Source organism: Ziziphus jujuba, chromosome 5 (assembly GCF_031755915.1).
Source record: "Ziziphus jujuba cultivar Dongzao chromosome 5, ASM3175591v1".
In the NCBI taxonomy this organism is placed as follows: domain Eukaryota; kingdom Viridiplantae; phylum Streptophyta; class Magnoliopsida; order Rosales; family Rhamnaceae; genus Ziziphus; species Ziziphus jujuba.
This window is the reverse complement of record NC_083383.1, coordinates 10,885,908-10,910,779: the sequence shown is the minus strand read 5'-3', so window position 1 is coordinate 10,910,779 and position 24,872 is coordinate 10,885,908. Positions and strand designations below refer to the sequence as shown.

Here is a 24,872-nt window from a genome sequence, read left to right as displayed (position 1 = left end):
TTTAAGAAACAAAACAAACTAATAATAATAATAATTTCTTTTATCAATATTATTTCATTAAGCTGATTGGATTGTATTTTGGCCATATAATGGTCCAACTAGCTTCTTCTTCTTTTTTTTCTTTTTTTTTTTTCTCTTTTTTTCCTTCTTCTTTTTATTATTTGAATTTTTATTCCTCGTTTGGTACCTTCAACCATTACTTCCCAGACATATGTGTAAGCGGTTTACTAATTGAGTAAACTTCATTCGACATAACAATGTTTACTAATAGCTTATTAATTGAAATAATTTAATATAATAAAATTATAATTTTAAAGGGTAAATATCACTATAGCCTTTTCTATTTTCCTATTTTTTAATGCTACATTTCTATTGGGAAAAATATCAGTATAACCTCCCCACATTTTACTTTCCTTTCAATATAGTACCATTTTCTAAAATTATTAATAATAAGGTTAAAAATTTTATTCCTCATTTGGTGAAAGTTTTTTATATGCTCTTAAAAATAAAGAATAATGAAAATTAATGAATAAAAATAATATGATCAAACTTATAATTAACATTTTTTAAGAAAAAAGAAATAATTTCAACTATATTAAGTTTAACTCTTGAATTTATATTTGAGACAATTATAGTTATTATATGTAACTTGTTACTTTTCTGTTTTTGGGAAAGAATAATTTTAGCATTATATTTTAAAGATTTAACAATTTTAGAAGAAAGTGCTATATGTTTACCCATTTTAAAATTTAAATACAATGTTTCTTCTTGCGAAAACATGGGAAACCTATGGCTAAAATATTTTCCAATCCACTCATCAACTTCAGTCTTTTTTTTTTTTTTTTTTTTGGGTCACTAGACAGGGATAAATTATTTTGGGTCAAATTTGGATCCAATTTGTAGCCCATTTGTGAAGACTTGTTATTCACCAGGCCATCGTTTCAAAATCACATTTGGGCCATGGTATATTAGCTTTTATACTAGATTTGTTCGTAAGCATGCCATCAATGCTATTTAAAACATGAAGATACAGAAGTGGTTCAAAAGCATAATTCTCATTCCCCCATATAATCCAACCTCGCTAAATAATTTCTTATTGCAACATTTTAGTCTTTATAAAAAGACAAATAGAATATTGTTATGAGTATTACACATCACTTATTATGAAAAAGGTTTTCCAATTATAAATAGATTCCCAAATTATTAAAATTAATTACTACATCTTTGGAACACGATGGAGAAAACAACCAGAACAAGGAAAGCTCATGCGTAAAGCTCATGTAAGTAGTTTATAATTCTAAAAAAATTTGTTCTTAAAGGAAAATTAATGTATGCCCATATTTATGCTTTTTTAATTAATTAGCTTTAAATTAACTATAAACACAAGGTGATTCTTCGTTTAATAGTTATTGAATGAATAAAGTTGGAGCAGAATACTGCTTAAAACTTTTTTAAATATTGACAAATGAACTTCAATTATAGATCTAGATTTAGAAATATCAAGGACGCTCTCATATAATTCGCAAGTTCAAGTTCAATTATAAATCTTAAAACGACATTGTATTTGACAGGCTCTTTAATCAATCGACTTCTTTTTTGTCATAAACAGTATATTTTTAGTCTTTTCATGGGCAATAATGATTTCACTTTATGCTCATTATTACATGCCAAGAAAACGCAATTGTTAGTCTAATAATATCAACCTACTGATTATAGAAAAGCCAATCATTTTTCCGTCACGAAGCTTCTTGGATCTAGCCCCAGAGTTGAATAGAATCCCTATAGCTTTTTTCACTTCATTTAAAAATTAATTTTCGTGTTTCGTGAACCTGGAATCACATATCCTGTATGTTTTCTGATAAAGTTATAGAGAAAGTAAAAACTATCAAAACGTGGGACCCAGCATCTATTAGAAGAATATTAGGAGGGATCCGTATGAAAGAAAAAAACTTGCATACAATGGTAGCACATCTAAATGTACTTTCTGTCTCATTTTTCTTTGCAACCAGTAATTTAATGTCATTAATTTAAAAAGGATAACAAATAGAAAAATAAATTAGTATATTAAGCTTTTTAATTAGATGACATGAAAAGTAATAATTGATATTTGATACACATAAATAGGAACATAACATTTTCATCCTATTGCCTAGAAATCTTTTATTGATTTTGAAGCCTGACATCAAAATAATGCAAATCAAGTCGTTCTTGACCCATCTAAAGTGGAACAGAAGCGAGGTAGGCTTTGCAGTTTGTCTCTCTTTCCTTCCATAGCTATATAGCTAGCTTGTATAGCTCTCATAATTTTCCACTTTTAAGTGGAAATTGAGAACAATAATAAAATTGATGGATCTAAAAAGAGGTTAAAAAAAAAATGAAGCTTTTCTTTATGTATATATATTTATAATTTATTCAATCGAGGAAGAACGAAGCATCTTCCTTAAAGATGTATCGAGCATCGAGATCAACATTTTTCATCTCTAACTAGAGTGAGTGATACAGAAAGGAGAACTATTACCCCAAAAAAAAAAAAAAAAAAAAACAGAAAGTAGAAAAATTGAAAGAATAGTAGAACATATAAGGTAGAAGCTCTCAACAAAATAATACAAGATAAAGTAGTGATTTCAACGTGGGATATTTAAAATTGGTTTTAGAAGAATTTAAGGAATTGGAGCAGATCAATTTTGATGAGCTTCAGTTATATATGTTATTTTATTTTATACTCAAGACATAATCAATAATGAAATGAAGTTGAAAAAGTTAAAACCAAATAAATAGGGATTTGACTTTGAACCAAGGACCTTGGAAGTCGAGTGGATAACTATCAAGCAACTTCGGTTAGATATTTAGGACTTTCTTGGTGGTTTTTTTTTTTTTTCATCTTTTTTTCTTTTATTACATTTTCCTTTACATCCTTATGAGAACAGTTTAAATTTTATATTGAAACGGGGATTAAAAAATTTAAGATAAGGATCTTCTCTCTGCTTTCCTAACCAGTGATACAAATATCTCATCTCCATTTAAAAAGCAATTTTTTTTTTCACTGGTTTATTCTATTTCTTTGATAATGTTTTTAAATAATCAAGTGATATCATATTATTAGTGGGAATAAATGAGGACATGAAAAAGGGAATAGAAGATTCAAATTCAAAAATTTATATTTAAGTATTGTCAGTTTGTATGATTAACATATATAATGTAAATCTCTAGTTTGAAAATTTTAGCTTTAATCCTACTCTTAAAAAAAGAAAAATGAGAAACAGAAAAAGAAAAAAAAAAAGAAAAAGAAAAAAGAAGAGTTCCATGTTTGTTTAATTTATCAAAAATAAAATAAAATTGTTTGGTAATAAGTAAGATTAGGTAGCAAAAGTGGAAAATAATTTAGGATCCACTAAATTAATTGCACGAACAGACCAATTAAATGTATTTTAATTATGTCTTCCCACGGAAGATATGCTTTAGTCAAATGTGAGTAATGATCATGGCCGGTGAATAGAAAGACAAAACCACTTGTTCCACTTATGACTTGTGCTGATAAAGGTGATATGCACGTAGCTAGCTAGGAAAGAGGAAGAGTTCAATTTATTGTATGATTTAATTTATATTTTTCTCTCTCATTGCCTTCTCAGATTAAGCATATTTTTCCACATTGGTCGTACAAAGGAGACAAACTAGAATTACATCAAATTAAGAACCAAGAAAAATCAAAGAGAAAACAAAGAAGGATAATCATCAGATTCTCGGTAGATTCAGAAGGAGAAAAGAGAAATTACATAAAATAAACCATCAAATTAATTCCAATTGTTCACTATTTATGATAAGCATGGTAACCACAAATGATAATTCTCCTTTTGAAAATAATATAAATAAGTTCCCGACCAAAAAAAAAAAAAAAAAAAAGTAGATCTAGGGGGTGGATAGTGGGGGCTTTAAAAGTGCATCAACCTTCTTCAAAGAAGGAGCACTATGTTAGAAAAGTGAATATTTTGCGTCTTCCTCGAAGGAACTGGACGTACGTAGCATTTTGAATTGAAGTCGATCATTCTCTTACAATCGTGTGTATATATATATATATATATTAATGATTTGGTGGGAATATATTCTTAATATAATATAACAATATGTTAATATGTTTTCAACGTAAATAATAACTTTTAACATTTGTCATCTTAATTTTAGAAAGTGCCCTAAATATTATAATTATATGTTTGTAGGTGCCTACCAAAAAAAAAAAAAAAAATTCCAATGCAGACACCTGATTAAAGATTATCATAAAATGGAGATCTTCATTGAACTAGATTTCCTACTATTATGTTTGGTTGATGAATGTTAAAATTTGTAAATACCTAAATTAAATTTTATATAATGAATTAAAGATAAGTTTATTTTTCACAATATAATTATATGGGTCTACAATTTTCCACCTCCAAATAACTATCCAAATACAAAGTAAATTATCTACTCCATCCAGCTAGTTCCAGGTTTAAGTCTCAAGCACCATTCTAATTATTTTATCAAAATTATATGTCTCTAAATTTGAATTTCATAACTCATCTATTCAATATATTTCAAGAATAATAATAAAAAATCAAAGATAGAAAAACCTAAATATATTTAAAAGTTATCACTTTTCCAACAAAATTGAATTGCTAACTTGACCATTTGTCAAACAGAATTTCTAATTAGCAAGAAAAAATCCTCAATCATCTTTTTTACTTATATTTTAAAATAATATGATATTATTATCATTGATGGACAAGGGAAAAAAAAAAAAAGATAAAACATCCTGATTCTAACAGCAATACATGATGATTATCAGTAATAATAAATAGTAATTGAAAGACATGCAGGTAGATATTTGTCAGATATCATATTCCATTGTAAAATACCTTATTATTACATCAATTTTAATTTTTTCCCCCTTATGTTGAAAAGCAAATAAACTGCTAAATAATGGCATATATCCCTCTTTTCTTTTTGTTTGCTTTTGTACTATTCGTTAGCTGAATTGTTTTTCAAGAGGCTTAGGGAATAACAAAAGTACACTTTTATTTCATTTTTTATCCTTATTTTATTGTTAAAACAAAAATACTTTTACTTGCAGTTGGACTACTTCGAAGCAGAATTTCTAAACACTTATGCATTTTTGTTTTACTTAAAAAAAAAAAAATCAAAATCAAAATTTCTTTTGCCTCGTAAACTTGACTCACCGGTAAGATATGCACTCCATATTTAAGGTTTAAATATTCCTCCCCCCCCCCCCCCCCAAACAAAAAAAATAAAATAAAGGTTCAAACCTTCATTAATTGGGTGAAATTCTCTTCTCGTTTAATATTGTCAAAAAACGTACAAGTCCTTTTGTCTCAAATAATAATATGATTTTAAATGGAAGTCTCCACACGTTTTTCTTAAATTATTGTCTTTCACGTTTCAAGTTTTACCATGGTTACTTTTTTGTTTTTTGCCCTTATGGACCGATCATAAAATGCATGCATTACACTGTTAGCGGTAGGATCATAAAGGAAAAAGTAAATACACTTTTTTATAAAAGTTGGAAATTAATTAATTACCAATAATATATTCTTTTGTTTATTCCGATTAAAATTAGCTAGTATGAGACACTATCCTCTGTTTATGCATAGGATCGATGTGACCCAAAGTGAAATAAATAAATATATTAATTCCAACCTAACTATTATAATAATATTAATATAAAATTTAATCAACCACTTATTCATAAAGTAATAAAGTTTTCTCTATTCCAAAGCATGTTCATAAAATAAGCCTTGATGTCGAAAGAAAAGCTGCTTATTAAAGTTAGATGTTTGTCTTATGCGGATTCATAGTTTTATCATTAAAAAGATGATAACACAGACATTAGTTACTCAGCTTTTTACTGTTGAGAATTTGATTACTCCTTGCCCAATAGATAACTTACAGTACTGAATTAACCGGGAGGGTAAAAAAAGAAAAAAAATTGTACACAATATTCTTCAAAAAAAACAAAAAACAAAAATTAAAAACAAAAGCAAAAGAAACCAGGTAAAATTGGTATCCAGTACCATTGATCTAAGAGGCAAATTACACCCCCCCCCCCCCCCCCCATCTTTCAGCTGAAAGCAGCTTCTTCTTGGATTTTGCGAAGCATTTGATTAACAGCTGCTGCAATTTCATCCACCGTACTCAGTTGGCAACCTTCTTCAATCTGTCCCCACCCCCAAAAAAAAAAAAAAAAAAAAGAATAAAAAACATATAATCTCTTTAATTTCCTCTTCAATCACCACCAAAAAATAATTAATTTTGTAATGAAACAAAATTTGAAGGAGGTGAATATTCGAGAATTGAAAAATAGAGATTAAAGACAAATTACCTTGACGCTAACAGTGTAGAGCACCATATGATCAACGGTGGTTAGATTGAGATGAAGAATGGTGAGACGAAGAGCTTGAAAGCCAGTCACCATCTTCAAGAGCTGTCTTGGTCTTTTCTTTGATAATATTTTAAGGTTGGCATGGCAGTCCATCATGGTCACTTCTATGTCTGCCACTGCTGCCCACCTCTGGTTCTGATTAGCGGCTATGTTAGTGGTTTCATTTTCTTCTGGGGCCCCTACTACTGCTACTGAGTTTCCGCTCTGCGTTGCACGTGTCGAGTACTGTGGGAAGGTGAAGAACTCCGCCAAAGGCGACGACGTCGTAGCGAAGCTCTTGTCTTGTTGCTTTGTCGTCTTGTTCTTGTTACCCTCCATGGACTGCAAGAACTGCTCTAGCTCCTTCACAAAATTAATGGCTCCTCCAATAATTGATGCTTGATCACCCTGTTAACGATAATTTAATAATTAGTACCACCCCCATTAGGGTTTTTGTTTCTAAATTTAATTAATGCTTGAATTTGATGAACTACGTATGCATCATTTCAAACCACTATATATATATATATACAGTCCATTTCTATTGGGCGTTGTCGTCCAGATTATGCTGGGGAGTCAGGGTTTATTACTGGTAATATTAATTAAAATGTTAAAAAAAAAACAAAATTTAAAAAGTTTGTAGACTATATATGCTGACCCTTTGAACATAGGATGATGGCATCAAAGAGCGGAGGATGGCAAGGTACTCGTTCATTTGTTTGCGACGGTTGCGCTCGACAACAATGTGGGTCATCCTCTGGTTCTCGATCTCTTCCTTGTTCTTGCTGGTTCTGGTGCGACGTCGTTTTCTCCGACAGCTAGCAGTGGTGGTGGTGCCGGGCAGGGGCGGAGTTTCCATAGGAGGAAGCTGGAATGCTGGTGGAAGAGGTTGATCGACAGAGCAGCAGGCTTCAGGTGAGGAAGTGGAATTAGGAATATCACATTGATGATGATCTTTCACAGTTTGCAATGCAGAAGGAGGTGATGAAGAAGAATCCCAGTAATAATTTGCATGTAAATGACCAGATTGGTGATGATCTATATCATGATTGTCATCGAGAATTCCAAGAAGAAGAGCTTTATCTTCTTCTTGCAAGCAAATATCATAATCCCAAGAACCTCCTCCTCCTCCTCCTCCTCCTTCTGATCCTCCCAAGGAATAGAAATCCTTGCTGCAACCATAACTAATTAATGGGTCTTTCGGATTCTGATAGACCACAGTTTCTAATGCCATTATTAAAACTCAAGAAGCTCTCTCTCTCTCTCTCTCTGCTTCTCTTAGATCGTGTGGTCTATTTTCTCTGTTTCTTTCTCAGAGATGTGTATAGAGAGAGAGGGGGGTTAGGCAAGGGAAGAGGTATAGGGGTTGTAGAGTCAGGAATACGTTGTAGATTCCTGTAAGAAAATTGAGAAAGAAATGATCTTTTATTTTTTCTGTTCTCCAAAAGAAAAACCCAAATTCAAAACTGGAATTAGGAACTTATACATGAAGCCCAAAGAGACTAAACAAACTCCCCCTTTTTATTTCCATAAGAAAGCCAAAATGCCCAGGAACCTTTTATATAAGAATTTTATCATACCAACAAAAATCTACAAAGTGCTACACGTGAGATTTCATTGTAGACCAGTCACTATAGTCCTAGACCAGACCACAGAAAGAGAGACATAGAGAGATTCTCTTGGCTCTCGACGCAGTACTAGTAATACAATATTGATTTTTCTCGTATATGGTCCTCAGAATTAACAAGGAACAAACTCTTAAAACAATATAATATATTTTTTTTACAAAAAAAAAAAAATTGAAGTAATTATATATAAAACCCATTAGTGGGACCATACAGAAGACGTTTGGTTGAGTGTGGGGTCCCTTGAGGCCCCGACGGCATAATATCATCTCATGAACCAAAAAGGGAAACTGTGAGGACAGTCATATCCCCGTTGAACGCTTGGAAAATTTGTATAATGGTAAAGGGTAATTGGGTCAATTGATTTGGGCAAAACTTTTTATTATTATTATTTTTTTGTTTTGTTTTGTTTTTTTTTTTTCTTTTCTATTCATTGAAGATGTGACTATGTGTTCATTTGGCAATAATGTGGTCGGACACTTGGACGTGAAAATGAGAAAGATGACGAAAAGCTGGTGGTTACCCAGAGATTCTGATGAAGATCTATAAAAACAGAGAAATAGAGAGAGAGAGAAAGAAACAGCAAAACAGCTTACTTCAGGTGTCGGACATGTTCAGAGGAATCCATGTGACCTCACAAAGAGCCACTCTGCAATCATCTATAATGAAGACTATATGTCTATATCTATATGCAATATACATCTCCTTTCCCAAGACCCAGTACTACTACTACTCAGCCCCATTCCTGTTTTCTTTTGCTTCACTTTGTTATTACTTTAATATATTTTTATAAATAATATAGAATAAGTATATTGTTTTTTACCAATTATTCACCAATATATATATATATATATATATTACCAATAGTTATAAGCATATTTGGTCAATCCAATAGTTATATCTTCAATACTAATTGACCCCATTTCAATAAGACATTCTATAGGGTTCGTTCTCTTGTTACTTGGTTGTTCTCGTTCCACGGAATTATGGAATAATGCTAATGCCAGAAGAAATAAATTTTTTTTTGTTGTTCGTATAGATTTCTGAGCAGTTTCTAGTGTTGTTAAATGGGTTTATTACCATCTTGCCATTATTTAATCTATTTAATGAAAAAAATAATTTAATTGATGAGGAAAATCCGTTACCCAACTGGCATTCCTTTGAATGTATCACTAATATTGTAGTTTATAAGATTCGATGACCAATTAATTCCTTCAATATAGATTGCAACTTACCCGTTACTTTAATTTAATCCGTTACTTGAAAGATCTCTATTATAAGCAATTCGAAGCTCATTTTAAAAATCAACGATTAATATATTTTTTTTAATTATCGATTTTAGGCCAATTGGAAAAGACTCTATCCAACTAAGTCTATTGAGTATATCTAGCCATTTCAATTATATATATTTTTTTCCTTTTTACGTGAACAATCAATAATAGTGTGTCTACATGTATTAATTTAATGGATACGGACTTGTGTCCAGGGTGTTCATCCATTTACAACTATATATTTTGGTAATAATAAATCTGATTCAGTTATTAAATTGGTTTAGTAGTTTTCAGTCTATTTCAAATCGATTTTAATATCAAATCCAATTTCATAATAGTCTGTTCAAATTGAATTGGATCTGTAAACCTTTTTTTTTTTTTTTTTTTTTAATTTTAGATATTAGGTAGTTGAAATTCTGAATTTCAACCGTTTTAATTTACGTAAAATAATCAAATTTTTTATTGAAATCTATTAACATTTTGAAAAATAAAATTTTTATTCTAGAATAAGATAAATAGAACAAAATTACTTAAAATAATATATCAAATATAACTAATTTTATAATTAAATAATGCAAATCAATATAAATATTAAATAAAATATAAACAACAATAATTTACAAAATATTAAATAAAATAACAAAAAAAAATAATTTACAAATTATTTATGAAACATATAATTTTTAATTATATATATTTTCGAACTATTTGGTTAGGATTGGTTTCAACAGTTTTTATCTTTTAATACTAATTCAAATCCAACCATTTATCGATTTTGAAATTTTGAAATAAATCCAATCAAATTATTATGAAATAACTAATCCAAATAAATTGGATTAGTTGGTTTGATTAATTAATCAATGTTATTGCACACCTCTACTTGTGTCCTTAAAATATCCCCTAAATGGTACTTTCACTTTCACACAATTACACTTCGAGCAGTAGAAATTTTATGGACCGCATGTGTAACTAACCTAGCTAATAATTCATTATGTATGCTTTTCTGTTTGAAGGTCATTACGTGTTTGATAACGTATAAATACTTCCTTGAATGCCTTATCTTTCTACTCTTTCCCAATAATCTGCACATATATATATATATATATATATATATTATCATAGGTCTCTTTTTTTTTTTTTTTTTTTGGATGGATGATCTTCTATATATCCATTTATAAGGGCAAGAAGTATATCTTTCAAATCTAAAATGAAAATATTGATATGTCAAGAAGAATGTGGACAATTTAATTTTTCTATTACCAATTTAATAGCTAGCTAACTCCAAAATAATAATAATAATAAAAATTAATGTTTTAAGGGATTGAAGACAAATTTAGTTTTCGGTCCTTAGGACTAGCTAGTTATAATAAATCCAGATAAATGTCTTAGAGAGACCTAAAATATTATATATATATATATATATATATACACGCATATTTATATAGCTGTTGTCTATGAAAATGGAAACACTAAACCCTAACCTTGGATGTCTAAAGTAATTTGATTAGTTAGGTTCACTTTGTCTGGTAGGGAATGCATGCAGTGGAAGCTATTGATGGTCCATATTATTACAACTCATTACCTAATAAAACACCAGAGCTTAATCACGTTCTTTAATTAATCCTCAACACCATGTGCTTAAAGCGCGAACCACGCGTACCACGAACTCTTAATCTGATCATGCGGCCACAATGTACGAGTCGGCTTATAATATATACATACATAAATATAAAAACATTATATTAATTCACTGCGTGACGTCCTAATTAAATTAGTAAAATTATTCAAACCCAGTTGGTTTGTTGAATAAGAAATTAAATATGGGCATGTTGACTTGTTCAATAAGCATTGGCCCGTTGCATAGACCAGGGAACCTCAAATTCTGGAAAGCTGTTTTCATTTTCTTCTTTTTAATTTGCTATAGTTGCGTATATATTGGATTTCCGGATTCCAGAGATGCGTAGGTGGAGGACATGCTCTTCTTATTATGGTAGCTAGGAAAAGGACTATTCACAAATATGATAATTTTTTTTTTTTCTTGTAGAAAAATTTCTATATATATATATGTACAATTTGTAGGATAAATAAACTTATTCGTACCAACATCTACGGATGAAGACAAACCAACAAATTATGTACTACATATATAATTGAGATTACCAAATTTAATTTAAAAATAAAAAAACAACATCAGGGAAAAGAAAATCGAAAGCAAAATCAAAAGTCTATCTATTGATCGAATCAGTCTAGATATGACAAGTTGACATTTTAAAAAATAAATAAGGTAAAATAAGAAGATGCATATGGATGAAAATATTTTTCTTTCTTAACTATTTGAGTTAATTGCACTTTAGTATATTGAATTTTTAAGGTTGTGCAATTTAGGTCATAAATTTTAAAATTGTGTAATTTGACCCTTATATTTCAAATTTTGTGTAAATTGATCCAATTATAAATTGATTATCCACGTGCATTGCATGTGACATTTTCTATTTGAACTTTAATACACTTAATTTTTAGCTTTGTACAATTTAGACCTTTAAATCCATTAACCTGCATTTTGGTATTCTCAACTTTCAGATTTATGCAATTTAGGTCATCAATTTCAATAATATACAATTTAAGCTTTCACTTTTTTAAATTGTACAAGTTATGCCTTTAATTTTCAAATAATATATTTTATAAATAAAATAATATTTATTAAAAAATAACTAATAATCGATAATACAAAATGTATAATTAGGTTTAGATTCTATTTAAAAACATTTTAGTAACAAAAAATATATTTTAAAAAAAAAATTCATAATTTAAAATTTTATTATTAAATTTTATGGTTAATTTTGTTATATTATAAAATTTTAATTGAAAATAAAAATATTAATTTAAACTTGTTCACCAAAAAAAAAATTTCTGATTTAAATTATTAATTAATTTTTTTATCGAACAATTTTTTTTTTTTGCTAAAATGTTTTTTAAATAGAATTTAAGCCTATTTATACATTTTGTACTATTGATTATTAATTATCTCTTAATAAATGCTATTTTACTTATTAATTATATTTATAAAAAATCGAAACTCTAAATTACACAACTTAAAAAATTGAAAGTCTAAATTACACGTTAATGAAGTTGAGAGTTTAAACCGGACAAACCTAAAACTATCAAAATGTAATTAAAAAGGGTTACATGCAATGCACATGGACGGTTCATTAATAGTTTGTTAGTAATTGGACTAATTTACATAAAATTTGAAATTTGAATGTCCAAATCATACAATTTTAAAATTTATGGTCCAATTGCACAATTAAAAAAAATACATGATACTAAAATGCAATTAATTGTAAATATTTTTTCATCTTCTCTATCCTATCCATAATATATACCATCTTCTCAAGTCTATCTTAATAAACACATGATAAATCTGAGCTTTTAGGTCGAGTGGTCGCTTTCACGTGTCTCGACCTAGATGATGTCCAGCAATGCATATCTACATGATACCTATATATAGGCCCTTAGTTAATATTTGTGAGAGCAATGTAAATGTAAGAGCAAAACAATATATATAGCAATTTTTTACTGGATTATATCTAATCGTGTATGTTGTTTAATTGACGCTCAATTGTTTGTAATCCATATATAAATTGTCACTCTCTTCAATGAAAGACACCTGGCAGAATAAAATTATATATATCTATATATATATATACACGATTAACCTTTTAATTAGGCCTATTTGATAAATTTTGTTAAAAATATCGTGGCCACTGAATTTTTTTTTTTTTCCCCACAGACTGTCTCTACAAAACAACATATATAAAAAGTTATAATATGGTAGATTTTATAATATTATAAAATATACCTTACAAAAGACTGATTATTATTATTTTTTTCGTTTATACATATATATATATATATATATATATATATATATTATTAAATGCATTATGGTACTTGATGTTGCTTCTTATCTTACTAACTATACATATATATATAGCTGCACATCTACAAAAGAATATGGCATGCTTTTTTGCTTAATTATTGGAGACAGGACAAATTCCACAGCAGCCTACTGAAATACACTACATATATATATATATATATATATGTATAATATGTAGCCTCCTCACATTAATTGTAAAAGATAAAGATATATATATATATATATATATATACGCAGGGGCATAGTAGCTGCCCCACTGCATGTACGTAGCTGGTCCCGAGGTCTGTTTTGAGGGCCTAGCTGGAGCCCCATTATAAGATGTACTAGCAAGCAAGCACACAGCAGGCAGAATAATTCTGGGAAGATCAAATGCCTACAAATTGTATAAAATTGTTCCTTGTATACTGTTTCAATAATTTCACAGCCCATCATCATTTTTTTTATTATTTATCTTTTGTTAACTGTTAGTCAGTCATGCTTCATTCATTCATATATCTGATATTTGCACTGTGCTCTTTTATATAATAGACAACGTTATGAGAAATAATAATAGTTTTTGACAACGTTATGAGAAATAATAATAGTTTTTCTCGTATGGCCCAGATGTCGGTGATTAATTTTCTATGCAGAATGTACGTATGATCAAGAATGAAAGTAATATAATTTGTATATTCTGCAATTCTAGTACCAAATTTCTCGTATATATAGATGAGAAAATGCATTTTATGACAAAATGCATTCGGCAATTAATTTTCTCGTATAATAAATAATTTCGTAAACCATATTATGACAAAATTAAAAGTTTCTAGAGTGCTGTGATTCCAATGTGCAAAAGTTTTGGATATGACTTAAACCGAAAATAAAAATAGCAGAAGTTTGATTTCGACATAATAAACAGTGAAATTAATTTATCCAAAATGAAGTGAGAACAATTCATTCACACTCATTTTCTTCGAGTTTTTTTCTTTTCTTTTACCGAAAATTTTATATTGATATTGTTTCAAGGTCCATACCTTTATTTATTTATTTATTTATTTTTTGACGGCTAGTAGTTTAGCAGGTTATGCCAATAATTGTGAAGATTGTTTTTCTTGGCTTGAGGATGGTCTGGATTGGACTCTACCTCAGCTTTATTTTTGATGTAACCTGTCTTCAGTATTAATCAATATTCTTTGTTTTCAAGGGGGAAAAAAAAATAATAATAATAAAAAAAAAAATCCATACCTTTATGTTCCTCCAAAAAATAAAAAAGGGGGTCCATTCCTATGCCATTTTCGTTGCAAATATGAAAGCATTATTCATCTATATATAGTAATAATAGACTTCGGATGGATTCTAATTTCGACATAAATTTGACAAAAATTAATGTCAATGTCACAAAGCACCTTGCTTTGGCTTTTGTTTTTGTTCTTGTATTTTTTTTTTTTTTTTGTTTTTTTCTTGGGACAACTTGTGTTTTGTTCGCATAAGGAAAAAAAGAGATAAATAATATACGCACTTGAGCAAAATACGTTGAACCTTTTTTTCTTTTTTTCTTTTTATTTATTTATAATATTAACTGCATTAAACGCACGAAAAGGGGCAGGAAGAAACGCACAAAATGCGTTGAACTTGAACCTAAAAAACCTGACAGTCACAAAATTCAATTTTAGGTGGGGGGTCCAAAATGAAAACCGCATACAGGCAAAACAAAATCAAACAATATTTTCCAAACAATAAGTCATTTTTTTGTCTTCTTTTGGAATCTTGTATTATGCAACAAAATTGGTGATTCAGAAAACACCTTTTTACACATCCTTTCAAAACCTTTCGCTAATTTTTATAATATTTTCTTCTAATATCATACTATCGATGATTGCTACTAATTTTTGGATTATGTAAGCTCTATTTCCTTTTTAGGTTTAATCAAATAACTAGCTTTGCAAATCTGTTCAGCTCCCAATCACTCATCTATATTCATCCATAACAAAGCTTGAACAAACTTTGTAAAGTTATGTCAGCAACAAATAGAACATTTTATTATCATTTCAAATTAAATTGCGAGATGAATTCCAAGCTTTATTATATACATTTTGTTAGAATAAATTCAAGAAACATATCATGTTTGATTACTTAATATAGATTTATATATATATATATATTGACACGCCAAACCGTGAAAGAAAATTTTTGCAATTATTTTATTCACCAAAAAACTTTTTGTAATTATTTTAAGTACAATTTGGCACTGACATAATCAAGCTATTCGGGGAATACTTCCAAATGTTTACAATTGTCTTTAACTATAATATTATAGCGCAAATTGGCAAAATTATTACGAAGTAGAGCCGTGTCTCCTTTATGATTTTAATTCAAAAATACTGCAAATTGCATAGTCTTCCATGCATCACGAGCTTCTTGTTGCAATAATCAATATTGTACAAAATCATAGAGCAGTTGTATTTTCTGTCCCAAAAATATATAGAAGTTAGGTAAGAAACAATTTAATTTTGAGGGCCGTACATATACAACCTGTGATCAAGCCACTTGGAAATTAATTTTGTATATAAAGTTATAAAATATAAACAACCCAGCAACAACGACCTCTTTGGTCAGACGGTCATTAATAGAGTTGAAACTAATTATTAAGTTCTCAAAATAAATAAATTAACTAGGACATTTAGACCTTTCTTTTTCAATGTTAATTTTGATGGAATACGTGTGTTGCAAGAAACTGAAACCGGTGACAAATCAAGTGATAAAGCGAACAAACCAGAAACAGTTTTGATAGAGAATAACTCTTATGATTAACCAATTATCTTGGAAAGAAGTAAACCTAGATCTATCTGTTTGTATCACTTAGCATTAACATTTTTCTTATTGTATATACTTATCGTTTTTGTAAACATCTATGTATTTAAATAGACACTAAGTCCAATTAAAATATACGAAAGATTATATTTTCACAGTATATATTATTCTTTTGTATCAAAATTAATTCATTTTTCATCATGGTATCGTAGCATGGATCCTCTTCTAAACTCAACCTAAATGTTTGCTTCATAAATCAAACCAAAACTCACCATACAGTTTTTCCATAAGTGCTTTAGTCTTATCTCTCTCAAGCTAGAAACTATCAATTACCATCTGTCGTGTTCCCAAATACTGCCTTGTGAACCGTCAAGACACGCGTCACATCCCATTTTAATCTGTGGCCAATTAACTTCATGTTAATCATTGCTGCATTGGTGAACTTCTCACCATATCAAATAATCCTTCCTTATTATCTTTGTCTTTCACTATTTCAGAACCAAAAACATATAAAATAGTTTTCAAATCAAATGATCGAGTGGACAAGTTACGAAAGAAGAATTACGTGCTTTTCAAAAAAATATATCAAACTTGGCTTGTAGTCACTCGACTTGTAGATGTGAACGTAGCTGGTTCAGAGTGGTGTCTTTCACGCCAAATTGAAAAAGGATGGAAGTCTTGGATAGATACAAGGCACATTTGGCCAAGAAACGGTTTACATAAGTTGAGGAAATATTCAGTCCAATTGTGAAGCCAACCACAATTTGCTTGGTTCTGTCTATTGCCATATGTCAAAATTGGGTAATTACGTAATTAGATATTTAAAAAAAAAATGCTTTTTTATATAGGAAATTTACTCTATGTTTGGATTGAAGAGAGGAAACAAAATGAAATGATAAATTTAACGAGGAAAATACTTATTAATATTTGTTATTTGGACGACTAGCAAATGGAAAGAAAGGGAACAAAATATGAAAGACAATCAATATTTGATATAATAATAAAGGTAATTTTGAGATATCAAAAAATTCCATTAAAACATTTTCTTTTCTATCTATTTTGGCCCTCAAAGAACAAACATTAGTGTAACAATCAAATACCGAGGCTGAATATCGTGCTATGGTCTTGGCCATTATGGAGCTCATTTGGATTTTTTATCTTTTGTTTGACATCAGTATCTTCTATAACACACTCATGCAATTATGCTGTGACAACCATTGTTTTTAAAAACATTTTTTAGGCATGGTCAAAGGCGAAGTGTTCTTAAAATGCCTCTAGCCTTAAAAAATAAAGTGTCATTTATAATTTTATTTAGAGTATCTTACTACATATATGTGTATATATATTTATTTTACTTCAAAATCAGTAAAACTTACGCGTTAACGTCTTAATGCCTCGCCTCATAGTAAGATAAACATCCCGGTTTATGCTTTTGTCTTTTAAAACATTAGTGACAACATATCTACTCTTCACATATAAATCCAAAATGTTTCATGGCCAAGCCAAGCATATAAAATCGAATACCATTTTGTCAGGAATAAAGTTGCAATGGGCAAAATAGTTACACAATGTCTTCCTGCCACAAAGCGAGTCGCTGACATCTTCATAAAACAACTTGCACGGTTGCAATTTAAAAATTTTCGTTTCGAGCATTGGATTCTATTGCAGGGGCGGATCCAAAAATTTTAGAAAAAAAAGGGGGCTGATTTAAAATGCTAATTTTTTTTTAGCGAAATCGACTTTTAAAGTCTTTGCTACTGATGGAATGGATTTTGAACATATTAACTTGAATAAAGATAAAAATATTATAATAGAAGTTGAAGATTTTACTCCACACCTTCTTTTTTTTTTTTTTTTTTTTTTTTTTGGATATTGGAAGTAGGGGATTCCATTCTAGATCATTGCATAACAAAATAATATCTTTGTTATGAGTTGGCCCATAAGGGCCTCCACACATCATTCTTCTTCTTCCTTTTTTTTATTTTTTATTTTTAAATGTTTAAAATGAGAGATTCAAATTTGAAATCATTGTATAACCAAATAACGTTTTTGCCACTATTTGTTTCCTACATGGACCTCCACGCATCAAATTTAAACATCAAACTCTAAATCTATTACATATCATAAGTTAGAAGTGCTCATTTAAGATTTTTTTTTTTTCGAATAAAGCAAAAGTAAAATTAACATAATACAAAATTAATTATGATAAACATTTAATGTTAATAGCGTATTAAAAATCAACTTAAAAGTTTGTAATTTTTTTTTTTGGGATGCTAAGTATATTTTTTTTTCACAAAAGCCATTAAGAAAAAGATATATACATAAAAGGAGGTTTTGAAAATTTTTGGTGGCCGTTGCACTACCCGTCCACCTTGTATCCGCCCTTATTTAACATCTTCCACCCCATAGGTAACAAATCAAGTGATAAATCCATATCAGATTAGTCCATGTCCACGTTAACAAATTGTGATAGAGTAAGAAACCAGAAACAATTTTGATAGAAAAGAAGTCTTGTGATTAAGCAATTATCTTTAAAGGACTTTGATCCTCTGATTGTTATTCTTCAATACTTGTTAATACTTGTTTTTTTTTTTTTTTTTTTTTTCATATAGCTATACCAGAAATCATGTCTAATATTATATTATTTTTTTGAATTTTTTATTATAAGCTAGTGTTATATTATTATTATTATTATCCATTGGTTTGAATATCAGTGGTTAAGATTAAAAAAAACACAATCAATGATGCAAAAAACCAAGTACAAGATCTTAACTTGAGAAATCCAAATGTATTTGTTTGTATCATTTAGAACATCTCTAATAGTTATATGAATTATTATATTTCTATTGCTATATCAAAAATATACATAGAGATTTAAAAAAAAAAAAAATCCCTCTAATGACTTTATCTATAGACTTTATTTGATGTAGCAAAAAGTAAAATAGATATTATCAAGAAGACCGTCTATTTTCGATGGTTTGTTAAAGAGCGTGACTCATCCAAATATTCTTTTAATAAAATATTTTCCAAAAGAAAAAAAAATTATTATTAAGTAATATATATATATACATATCGTAAATTAATATAAAATTATTAAAAAATAATTTTTGGATTGAATGTCTATCAGTTACGCATTTATGTTGCACATACACTATAAGTCCTTTCAATCTATGTGCCTTATAAATATCAATCCATACATTCATTGAATATGCCCATAGTAATATTTAATTTCTTGTGTATCCTTTCTGTAAAACATCAATGAAATATAGTTAGATTATATTTTTACAGTATCGTTTATTTTCTTAAATCGGCTTTTCATCAAATTTGGATTTAATTTATTAGCATACAAATCTTAACATAAGATCGTATAACTTTTCACGTACTCTATTTCTTGCATTTTATTTATAGACTTGAAATAAAAATATTCGTGAGTTTTGATTTTTTGCTTAATTAAAGTAAAGAAATGAATTGCAGAACAATTTGGAATATAATTAAAAATATTAGCAAGAATGTAGTGACCGTCTTTGTTTTATTTTATTATTACTTTCGCTTTGTCAGAATTTTGGTGCCAACTATCTGGGATCAAATGCATTCTCTATTTTTTTGTTCTGAATCGAGCTTACTTTTAATCGCCTCTCTCAAATTTTTTTTTTTTATTTTTCGTGTGTGCATTAGTTTATTGTGATTCTTTTCTAATGCCTCATCATGTTTGGCATCTTTTTTTTTTTTTTGCTTTTGGGGCTTGAAGCATGTTATATAATCAAGAATTAATTAATTAATTAAAACGGATTAGGGTATCATATGTATATATATACAAACTAAATAAATTAAGATAAATAAAAATCCAACTAAGCAATTCCAGTAAACCGAAAGGTGCCAAGATTATGCAAAAATGTCAGCATGCGCAGAAAGAAAAAGCCGAATTACAAGTAGCCAAATTAAAAGTACCGAGATAACCAAATAAATCAAAATATGATTAAATAAATACATGAAAAGCCAAAAATTTTAGAGGGGGAAGAGTCAGTTGCATTGTGTACTCGATTTGGTTTGGACATTTTGATTCGTCCAATACAATAAGACACGAAACAACTTGACCATTAGCAGCCGTACACGTGGTTCCAAGCCTCTCAGCGGTGGTGCAGCGCAATGAAACCGCGGCCCATCCAAAAACCATGGGCTTATTATTCTTCCATCATAACTACATCAAATTTTGGTTTTTGCCTCCATATAAAAAAATATTAATAACGACAATAATTATCATCATAATAATAATTAAGATGAAAACAAATTTTCTTCAAAATACTAATAATAATTATTACATATTATTTTTTTCTTTTTGCAATAACTATAATTATAAATTAAATTAAGTCATTAGTACATCTCACCTGATATATTGACAAAAACAAGAAATACAGTGGTTGCAGGATATGACACGTGAAGCTGGTCAAGACGTCCGTCTTCTTCTTCTTTTTTTTTAAAAAAAAATTAGTATTAGTATTTTTATTCTGTTACAACAAAACGAATAAGAAAAAAAATATAGAAAAAGAAGGAAGAAGAAAAATGATTAAATTAGTTTCATATTAAAATTAGTAATTTTGAGTTAGATCTATTATTTTGGGTGGCGAAATTAAAGATTTTAGAGATTATTAAGCATAGTTTATTTAATTTATTTATTTTTTTGTAATCTGGATGGTTAAGTTAGGGCTTTATTTTTTTCATTAAAAAGAAACAAAAAGTTAACGATTTATTAAACGATTTTGTATGATTGGTTGGGGTTTTTATTATAATAAATTAAGGTATTAGTTACTTTAATTAAGTTGTTGGTTTTCTACAATTAAATATTTATTTTAGAATTAAATTTTATTTCATGAATATTTTTATGTGAAAAAGTTTTTAGAATATAAAGGTTTTGAATAATTATAAATTACTACATAAATACAGTTTTTCCCACAAAAAAAAAGATACTTAAATATATATTTTTTTTGGATAAATAGAATAACACAATACTACAAATATTTTTTCTTAATCATTTTAACAATTTGCGTCCTCCCATTTTCTCAAACCTTTTAAATGTGAGTGTGAGTGGTGTAATAATTGAACAAACTTCATTTGAATGTAAATACTTTAATTATTATTTATTGTTTTTTAAATTAATATATTTTGATAATTATATGCATAATCGAAAGAAGCGTCACTGTGCTTCCTTCTATCTTATTTTCCTTTTCTAAATTATTGTTATCAAAAAAATAATAAATTATTTCTGTACCTTTGAGATTATTTAATTTTATATATATTTTATAAATCATCTCTACCGTGGAAACATGTTATATCTCTGATTATCACATATCTCTGATTATCACATGTAAAGATTTTGGTGCATTACAAAAACGTAAAGTCGCAATCGTATATTTTGATGAGACAGTAACCCATAAATCAAAATCGTACGAATATGATTGTTTTAGATATAATTTTATCAGTGTATGCAGTCCTTCTTCGTCTTCTTCTGCCTAAATTCTCATGAATGTGTGAGATAACCCAAATTTTTTTTCCCCCCCCTAGCTTCACTTGTTCACGTCTTATATATGATATATTTGCTATTGATTTTCTGATTTTCACTCTGTAACTATATATGTAACTCTTTAGAAATTAATTAATCAAATTCTCATAATATTATATATATATATATATATATAAAGTACTCTAAGAAAATATAGTACTGATTAACACCAATAAAAAAAATATAAAAGAAAAGAATATTGCAGAATTTAGTAGCAAGTTGATAATTATTGAACAAATTTGATTAGATTTTTGAGCCACCATAATTGAGTACATGTGAAACTTTCATTCTTATAATTGGGTGGACCTTATAACTAATTTAATTAGCTTGCTTTATAGTAATCCAAAATTCCAAATAATTTTGGTTCACAAAAGCTTTTACTAATTGCCACCCAATTTCAACGTCCACAATATTCTTTAGGTATGAACAATTCATATATATATGAAAGTCCAACTTTTATTTTTTAATTGAATTTTCTGAAATAAAGAACAAACTCTTTTAAATTATTCAAGAGAAAATTATAGTGAAGATTTTTATGAATTGTATTTTATTTTTTCGTGGAAGTTCCAAATATATTATCACATACATATCAAGCAGGGACAAAATCAGATATATACCAAATCACACTTAGATACACCAAATCACACTTCTATATTTATACACTAGATGTGATTTTGGGAATATTTCATTTACATCCCTTATGCTTGGGGTAATTCCAAAAGCATCCCTTAGATTTTACAAAAAACAATCACACATCTATATTGAATTACAATCTATTAAATTTAACAGATAGAGGATATTTCTGTAATTGTACACTAATTATGGTTAAAATATAATTTAATATATATTGAAAAATGTGCAACAAAAACTTCAAAAAATCATGAAACGTAAAAAAAAAGAAAAAAAGAAAAATGAAAAGAAGGAATTTCCTAGCTTTTTCTTCTCTAATTCTTATTGCTTTTACCATACCATTGATAACAATTTCCCTTTTTCCAATGTGTCAACTCACAATCTCTTAAATATAGGATTGAATGGCTTATCAACCGAAGAAATCTCCTTTAACCAAAAACCAAAATTTGACCAATAAAAGATTCAAAAAAATAACTTCATTTACCATAGTTATTACAAAAACAAGAAAAAAAAAAAAAAAAAAGAAACAAAATCCAACAGAGCTCTCTCTCAATATTTTCTCCAATCACGATTCTCACAAATGTAAATATATCTCATTAAATCTCCGCAACAAACCATTAAACCTATTTATAAAAAAAATAAAGAAAACCATTAAACCTAGCTAAATCTAATGAACTAGTCCTGATCTTCAACTCAGTCTCAATCATAACCTTAATTTGGTGTCAAACCATTGGAATTGTTCCTCCTAAAGATTCACTTTGTCATCTCCTCCAAGTCAAGCACAATTCCTTCCTCATCGTCTTCCTCAAATACATCATCAAATCTTTACAAAACTCTATCTCCTTAAACCCCTTCCATTTCTTAGAACTCCTTGGTACAGATCTTCCACGGCTTTATAGTCTCACACCTAGCTATATCATTCTGTATAAATGGGACATTGCAAAAGAAATATATAAAGATTAAAAGAAAAAAAATGGATGAAGAGAGAAAAATTAACATATATAAATATATGGAATTCTGGTAAGATTTGGTAATAAAAAAGAAGAGAGGAAGAAACCAAAAAAAAAAAAAAAAAAAAAAAAAAAAACATGAGAGGAGAGAAAATTAAGGGGAAAAAACTTAAACAAAATAAATAAATACAATAAAATTATATTTTAAATTTTTATTTAATTTTAAAATTTAACTTTTAATGGCATAATAGTAAATTAAATAACCATGTAGGAGAAAGAGTGATACTGTTATAAAATAAGGGACATGGTTAGTTGTTATAAAACCTAAAAAATATTTTGGAAATTACCCCCAAACATCAAGGCTGCATATGAAATATACCTATAATTTTTCATTCACTGTTTCACATGCAGTTTTTTCTCATATAATAAACTTAAACTATAATTAGCAGTAACATAATAATAGTGCTGTAAACAAGAAATTAGTCTTTTCTTCTTTTTCTTTCTTTCTTTTTTTTTTTTTTTTTGGGGGGGGAATAAATAGGCAAGAAAAGAAACTAGTCAATATCACTGTTTTGTGTTGAGTCTCTTGAAACTAATACTTGATGGGCCAAAACAAACAGATGATTGGAAGTCTTTGAATAGTGTAGAAAATATGTAAGCTAATGATAGTTCCTTTTTACCAAAAGGAAAACAACGGCTTTAGATAGAAAAGAAAAGAAGAAAAAGGTGAAGCTAAAGAGATAAAAATAGAGTTTGATTAGAAATAAACTTCATTCATTCATAAGTTTTTCTACAGTCAATATATACTTGGAAGAAAATAAGAGCACATAAAGAAACTATTAGCTACTACTATCAACTGCTTCTACAAAGAAACCGATGTTGAACCCTTTTGTATGGAAAGTAACTAGAGATACAAGACACACATACAGATAAAGACTAGGACCCGTATGCCAAATTGGGTACATATCATCCCACCCTCCTCAGTTCATCCTTGTCTTCAAGGATGGTGACAGGATAAGAAATCGAGGGGCAAGCTTAGAGATACAACATGAATTGGAAATTCTTGTTTATTAAGTAAACTCATATGGAAAGCATTGTAAATCAGTGAGCTCGTACAAAACTCCAAAAACCCCATAATGGTGAGATTGTGTTGTAAATCCTTTGGAAGTTGGTGTCGATTGCGAAGGAGGCCATCCATCGCTTGGATGTTAGTGTAATACAAAAATATTAGAATATGCATAATATATGAACATATGTGTGGAATAAAACACAAATAAAGTATGAAAAATTAACAAAATAAATACAAATACAACCTGAAAGTCCTTTAGCTTTGATCTGTGTATAAAGAATAAATTGATCCGAAGCCTGTGTGGTACCATAGTGTCTTTAAGACAATTTCCGTCCCACCAGTGCAGATGTTTTCCCGACGGTTGTCTTCCATAATACAACGGAATCGAAAAACTCTCGGATTTAGCACCTTCGAAGCTTTCTCTTCGAACCTTTTAGTGTACTAGAACTTTTCCACTCTTCCTATGTAAAATATGCCAGGAAAAAATAATATGCAAGAAAAAACACCTTTTTCTTATTTTTTCTCAAAAAACATGAGGGAGCGTGAGAGGTTTTTCAAAAATTAATTAAAAAATAAAAACCCTTTGTTTTCTTTTTCTTTTTCACTTTTTCCAAAACGTAAAAATCACTTA

At 28.6% G+C, this 24,872-nt stretch overlaps 1 protein-coding gene across 1 annotated transcript; it reads right to left on the bottom strand.

The window, feature by feature from the left end:
• Window positions 1-5,877: 5,877 nt before the first annotated feature.
• On the bottom strand, window positions 5,878-8,123 carry LOC107420746 (transcription factor bHLH94). The gene is made up of 3 exons (XM_016029783.4): window positions 7,068-8,123; window positions 6,371-6,817; window positions 5,878-6,205 (listed from the first exon to the last, which is right to left on the bottom strand). Exons 1-3 carry the CDS (start codon window positions 7,641-7,643, stop codon window positions 6,110-6,112), a joined length of 1,119 nt encoding a protein of 372 aa, XP_015885269.1. The 5' UTR covers window positions 7,644-8,123; the 3' UTR covers window positions 5,878-6,109.
• Between the last annotated feature and the right edge of the window lie 16,749 nt (window positions 8,124-24,872).